Below are 7,303 nucleotides of genomic sequence, written 5' to 3'. Positions count from 1 at the left end.
TGAAAAGTACAGGTGCCAGAACACAACCCTGTTTTACACCGGTGTTTGTTTCAAATTGGTGTGTTAGGGTACCATTGAATGATACCTCAGCTCTGTTGTTTACATGCAGACTTTTACAAAGGTTAACCATCTTTTGCGGTATGCCAAATTTTGACATAATTCACCAGAGTGCATCCCTATTGACCGTATCGAATGCCTAAGTTATGTCGATAAAAGCAAAATGTACGTTTTGCTGTTGTTCGATAGCTTTCTCATGAATCTGACGAAGGCAGAAGACCATATTTACAGTAGATCTTCTCGGTCGAAAGCCGCTCTGAAAGTCAGGTATCAGTTTGTCTACATAGGGCATCATTCTATTTATTATTATTTTTCCTAGGATTTTTCCTGCAACAGCCAGTAGAGAGATTCCTCTGTAATTTCCGCATTCGGTTTTGTCTCCCTTATTTTTATAGAGGCTAATGATTATTGAGTCCCTAAAATCATGGGGTACTGATTCTCGCTCCCAGATAACGGTAAACAGATTTTCAAGATGGGGCATTAATACCGGTGTCAGTGCCTTGTAAATTTCAGCAGGAATTGAGTCCTTTCCGGGAGCTTTGTTGTTTTTTAAAGATGCGATTGCATCAGCGATTTCTTCTCGTGCAAGTGGGACGGATAAGAAGTTTGCAGTGTCGTATTGAGGCAACCAGTCATAAACTTCCTGGTCAATATTTGAGTTTTGATTCAGGACTAGCGAAAAATGTTCCTTCCACCTGTGACGAATTTCAGTTTCATTTTTCAGTAGTTCGCCGTTTACGTCCCGTATTAAAGAAGAGCGATTTACAGGGCCGTATACTTCCCTCAGAGCTTGGAAAAAACGCCTACTATCGTTGTTGTCAGCGTAAGTCTGAATTTTATTAGCTTTGCTTTTCCACCAAGAATTTTTGGCTGCCCTGATTGTTTTTTTGAGCTTCGTGTTTAGCAGTTGCAAAATGCTTCTGGGCTTGTCTGCACTCGGGGTTATTCATGAGGCCGGTGTGTGCTTTTCTTTTGCGCTCAAGGGCGGATTCTATTTCCTCAGCTTTATCCCTGAACCAGTCCTTATTGCATCTTACTGTTTCCCCTAGACTCTTTTCACATTCAGATTGTATGGCGTCCCGAATGTTTATCCAAATATGTTCAGGGTCATCGCTATCTGTGTCTGTGCCCTTGTAAGAGTTTCGGAGATCCTGAGGCCTAGCTCTGATCTTATGTTTGGATCTGTCAATTTGGCAGTGTTTATAACTTTCCTTTTAGAGGTTTTTTTATGCACGAGTATTTTGGTCGGACAGTTATCGCCATTTTCGATATAAGTATTCTGTGATCTGTCCAGCACTCTACGTCCACTCGGGACTCTTAGTATCGAGGACTTCTTTAAGGTCTCTTTGCCTCACGATGACGTGGTCAAGTTGATGCCAGTGCTTAGATCTAGGATGTTGCCAAGTGCCTTTAAATTTGTCGTTGTGCATAAATAAGGTGTTTGTTATCGTAAGGCCATGCTCAGAACACTTAGTTAGTAGAAGCTCTCCATTAGCGTTCATATTGCCTATTCCATGTTTCCCGATTACTTTCTCCCAGATGTTATGTTCACCACCGATCTTGTATAGGTGTTTTATTTAAAACTTCCTCTAAAGATTGGAAAAGCATCAGTGATTTCTGGATCAGTCTTTAGAGTTGGATCATAAACGCTAATTACCGTAACACATTTATTGTGCCCTATTGGATATCGTAGAGTCATAAGCCTCTCAGAGATTGCTTGCGGCGCCTGTTGCAATTTGGTAGCTAAATTATTTTTTATTGCAAAGCCAACTCCGTGCATTTTGTTATTCTGATCTTCTGGGTACCCTTTCCAATAGAATGTATATTCGTTCTCAACAAGACATCCTTCCCCAGGTAGTTTCCGAAATGGCCGCAATATTTTTGGATACTTTGACAACAATGGCAGTTCTTCTTTCAGGATGTTTCGATTGGCGAGAGTCACAAAGACTCCTAACGTTCCACGCTGCAAAGGTAAACAGTTTGCGTCTTTTTGTACTTCTTAATCGATAATTCTCCTGCGCAAGCACCTTCCCCCGGAGATCCGATCGGGAAGGTATTTTACCTCCGGAATATTTTGTCTAGCGCAGAGGATTCATCTTGACTTTGATTGGAGATCTTCGGCTGTGTAATATAATTAGAAAACCAAGACGGTTACACCGCCGCTTGGTTGCGGCAGAGGACAGAAAGTTGGTTCCAATGGCACAGACTGGCCGCGACGACTGGCATTTCGGTCCTCTTGACAAAGCCGCTTGAGATGCAATTTCCTGCGACTCACTTCGTGACTCTGTTGGACGGAACAATGGCATACTAGGCATACTAGGGTTATACCGCCCCGACACGGTCGTCAGAGCCTCGTCTGTTAAAACAGGGTATACCGCGAGAAGGTGAGGTTGACAATTGAGCAGAGTAAAAAAAAAAACCAAAACAAACCAAACCACTACCCCTTATACCCCAAACGTGAAATATACTTTCAGCAAGAAATATACTCCCGCTCGTTACTTTGACAATTATAAAAAAAATTAAACAACTATTTCCAAAGTTATTGAATTGGGCCCATACGAAATGGATCCATAGAAAATGGACCCATAAGATGGCGTCCCTTATCCCCGAATTTGTGCGTTCTCGATTTCTGTTATTTAGGGATTTTTGAAAAATGTAATATATCGTGGCAATTACAACAATGTCGAAGTACTATCAGGCAAGCTTTTATATATTTGCAAACCCATCCCTTTATAGTAAGTCTCAGTGACAAGGCAATGAGATGCTCTTTAGGCCCAGCTAAAGTGCTAGACGGGACTCCCCCTAGCACCTGACTAGGAGCTTCCTCACCAACGATAAGGTCTCGCATCTCCTAGATGAAGTTCTTTTATCCTTATATTAAGCATTTTTTTTGGTTAGGCAAATTTGTTTTTTCGAGTAGCTGGACCGTGCCGATATATGAAGTTTTTTAGTAATATGTCGTAGTATGTTGTATTTTCGTAGTAGGATTATCGTTAGTGAAAGTTAATTTTGGCATGCAAATAGTACTAGTCCGACCATGGATAAAGATAAAATACTCAGTTGTTCGCCATTAACCAAATAACAAAAACGTTCAATAAAATTTAGTGTTCCCTCTCAAGATATTCTTAAAAAAATACATGAAGTAGACGAATCTACTTTTTTCACATGCGTTACAATATTTTAATCCATAATTCCATGACAACATGAACATTTGTTCACTCGGTACTATAATTTACAAACGAAAGGAAAACTAAGTGAAACAAATAGGTATCAATTTCAGGTATTCCTTCTATGGAGTTATATACGTATAAGATAATAAATACTGGCCGTTGGTACCAGGGGAGGCGGTACCTAGCAGGGGGCGGTATGGCACAATTTATTTATATTTCAGAGCGCTCGATTTGGAAAATCGAAAGCAAATAGCAAACTGAGTGATTTAGCGATGGAGGAAATTGAAAATTAATCGTTGTTCAGTTTGCGCCTTTCGATAAATAAATCTAGATTATACAGGTTGGTATCGACGTAGCAGAATTTAGATGAGATGATTTTGTATAGGGTGAGCTTTGTGAGTTTTGCAAAACAATACCTCTGCAATTTTTATCAAATTTCTTATATCGAAACAGGGCGAGACAACTGAGATATACGACCTTGAACGATCTGATAATTGAGATAGTAACTTTTTGGTGCGCTAGATGGCGTATCAAGTTTTTATAGTTGTCCAAAAACTGACAAAAATTCAGTTGCCTAAAAACTGACAAAAATTAAAAGTCAACAAAAAAGATACTTTGTTGCTTTTTCTATTGATCTAAATCACATTTTTCTAAATATGATACCGCTAAATCATCAGCTGTTTATTATTATTTCTGAACTTTCGATCTTCATGGTTGTAATTAATGTTTTGTTCCACTGGATTTGTGATTTTAGATCTTTATTGCGACAGGTGAGAAAGTAGTTTGTGAAAAAAAAAACATCATTTTCATAAACCGTCGTAACTTACAAAATACAATTAATGTAAGTTACGACGACCTTTTTATTATTTTTTATTTATTCGGGTTCTTTCCTGTTAAGTCTGATTATGCTTCTATGAGCGAAACACATGCCACTGTTTAGATTAATATAAACGTTGACACCGAGACTGAGTCTTTGTTCTTCTTCTCTTTAACTTTAACCCTCGAGCGGGCGCGTTCAGAATTTTGTACCGCGATTTTACTAATTTCGTTAAAACAAAATATCCACTGGACGTAAGTCGGTGGTGTCATTAAATATTCTTATTTAGGGATATTTGACACTCTGGGTCGTAGTAGTTACCTATCCAGCGATTTTGGTTCAGTAGCAATTCTGTCGTAAACCTAACAACTACAGAGGTTGCGGTACTCCGTGCCGCTACGCGCCCCGTTATGTTAGCAAAGTAGTTTTAATATTATTTAATTATTTTGCTATATTTGGTGTAATTTTAAATTGTTAATTATTTTTTTCGATTGCTTTTATAATAATCTAATTAAATTATTAATGTTAAATATGTTATATAACTTATAGTAATGACGGAAAGGGCCAGTATACAAATTCTTCTCAGAGATTTCCAAGTTTTCCTCGCTAAATATGCTCCAGAAGTAAAGGTACTAGTTAGAGACAATAAGAAGCGAGTTCACCCGTTCGCGTCCCCACTCTTCCTTGGTCACCCGTCGCGTCCCCACTCTCTGTCGGTAAATATAGCCCGAGTCAAAGGATCACAATAATTATTCGTACACTTGCCAAGTGTACTTGGCTAGCCTTGTCTATACTTGCCGAGGCGCAAAAAAACGACTGCGCAAATAATTGTACTATTATAGAATATGTCCCGTTTATTTCCGTGTGTAGTGTTTTTCGAGTTAATTGCGGATAATTTAAATCGTTTAGACAATAATAGATTAGGTATATAATATCAAATCCATATATTTTTTTTTTCCTTTTCTTGGGTATGAGGTTTTTTTATTAATTGAAAGATGGAAACTTCTCTGTACCACCAGTCTGTATGACCATACAGACTGGTGGTAGCAAGGCGGCTTCAAGAATAAACTGCCTGAGAAAGCCCACTATGTTGGAGCGAAACGTCGCATAAAAAAAGTTTCCATCTTTCAATTAATAAAAAACCATACCCAAGACAAAGAAAAAAAAATATATGGATACTAGTTGAAGCCTGGCGCATCCGCCACGATCAGGAAAAAAATACTTTTTATTTTTTTTAATTAAATGAAAAACAAAAAATCCGGCGACGACAGTTTTTAGAAGAGCCAATTAGCTATATTTTAGTAAAAAAAGCAACTTTCTAGAGCAAGTCGTTACTTCAGTAGAGACGGCACAGATAAACATTAGCATTTTATATATGTAGATAATCTAAAAGTTTAAGAAAAAGAAAAAAAACTATAATATCAAATTTACATTAATAACTTCAATATTGGCGACATACCTAAATCGTTCTCACAGCAGTAAATGGAGTGGACAAATGAAGACTATACGGGAAAAATCAGATATGTCACATTCTCATAGAAATTAAGATAGCGATACAACTTTATAGACAAATGTAAACGTCATTCGAGAAAAAAGAAAGCAATAATACGCTTAGTCCCAGAGATATTACAGCTTGGTTATTTTGCCGTACAAAGGAAAAACCAGAGTAGTCCACGCGTAAATGGCAAATACCAGAGATGTACTTACGCATGGGCGACAAGCATGCATCTTGCAATTAGTATTATATGTTATAAATTTATATATTGTAATAAAAACCTACTTAAATATTAATTTTCTTCCTACAACAAAAAAATAATAGTTTAGATTTAGGTTTTATACAACCTTTAATTGTACATCCCTGGTTTTCCCCTGTTTTGTTTTGCATTTGGACATCTTTATTTCGGTATTTTAGAATATGGCGATAATTCACAATATTAATATTTCAGAACGGGTAGTAATTGTATAATTTTCTAATTATTCAACCGAAAATAACATATTTCTTTAAAAACACTAAATTGCATTTTTTGTCGGCTCCAATTAAAATGGACAAAACTGGGTTTTCACGTGTAGTCTTCAAATGATCTTGTTTTGGAATTTATGGATTTATACGAAAATGAGCCTTCATATGGATAGCCAAACATAAGGAACATAGAAATCGTATTGCAGTGTATAGTAAAAAAACTTATAAATATGATAGCTAGTTCACTAGCAACGACAATTTCGGGACGACCACTATGCTTGTGACCGAATGCCACTATGCTTGTGACTATGCTGTTTACTTGTCAAGGATTTAAACAATGTTTGTACAGTGTGTCCCATTTTGGTTGAAATCATAGGGTATCTCCGTTATTAGTGAAGATAGAAGGGTGCGGTTTGCACAAACCTGTCCCACATTTTCGTCAAACGGAAGATGCTGCAAACAAAATTTTCATAGCCCTCTTAGTTTCTGAGCTACAGGGTCTTTTCGAAAATTTTGCAATTTGGGACACCCCCTGTATCTCTGTTATTGTTAAAGGTATCGAGAAGACGAAAACTGCTTATTGTAGAACTTTTTACGTGGAATACAGTGGCGTAGTCTGTTTTTCTACAAAAAAAATATTTTTGAAAATATGAACTATATAAAAAAGTTATATTTTTTCAAATGGAACACCCTGTATATTTATAAATCATATGATCTGTCTTGCTATGAGCTTCTCAAAAAAATATATATATATCACTTTATATTTATTTTTACTATTTACTGCAATATTTAAAATATATCATTTTCTTATTAGTAGGCCGTGATAAATAACAAAAAATCAAAATGGTATTTACTAAAATAGTCATACACATATTAAAATTAATTTGGGATTGATATTTTTTACTTTTGAAATAACTGTTACCACTGAAACTGTGAATTTTTTTTTTTATAACGGAATGGGTTTGCAAATATCTAAAAGCTTGAATTATTAAAGCATTTTTCAGGTGTTCGACATTGTTGTAGGTTGTAGTGCCCACGATATATTTCGTATTTCAAAAATTCCCAAAATCAGAAATCGAGAACGGCGAAATCCGGGAATCGAGGAGGCTATCAATATGTGTTCATTGGTTCCAATTCATTGATTTGAAAAATAATAATTTAACAGTATTCTAATATTTTCATAGTTATGAAGGGGAATGTTCTCCATCTTACTGAAAGTATATTTCACGTAAATTAGCTAAAGGAATATCTAAAATTTCGGATACGATAGATTATTCGTACATATACACGTATTCCAAG

The 7,303-nt window shown here is 36.4% G+C and overlaps 1 protein-coding gene across 1 annotated transcript; it reads right to left on the bottom strand.

The window, feature by feature from the left end:
- Nucleotides 1–896: 896 nt before the first annotated feature.
- LOC115885920 lies at nucleotides 897–1,559 on the bottom strand. Its single transcript, XM_030904947.1, has 2 exons — nucleotides 1,360–1,559; nucleotides 897–1,239 (listed from the first exon to the last, which is right to left on the bottom strand). Exons 1-2 carry the CDS (start codon nucleotides 1,557–1,559, stop codon nucleotides 897–899), a joined length of 543 nt encoding a protein of 180 aa, XP_030760807.1.
- Nucleotides 1,560–7,303: the final 5,744 nt, after the last annotated feature.

The sequence above is a fragment of the Sitophilus oryzae genome, unplaced genomic scaffold (genome assembly GCF_002938485.1).
Source record: "Sitophilus oryzae breed Bouriz unplaced genomic scaffold, Soryzae_2.0 scaffold_465_pilon_pilon, whole genome shotgun sequence".
Taxonomy (NCBI): domain Eukaryota; kingdom Metazoa; phylum Arthropoda; class Insecta; order Coleoptera; family Curculionidae; genus Sitophilus; species Sitophilus oryzae.
The sequence above is the reverse complement of the archived record's forward strand: the minus strand, read 5'-3'. Positions and strand labels throughout refer to the sequence as shown.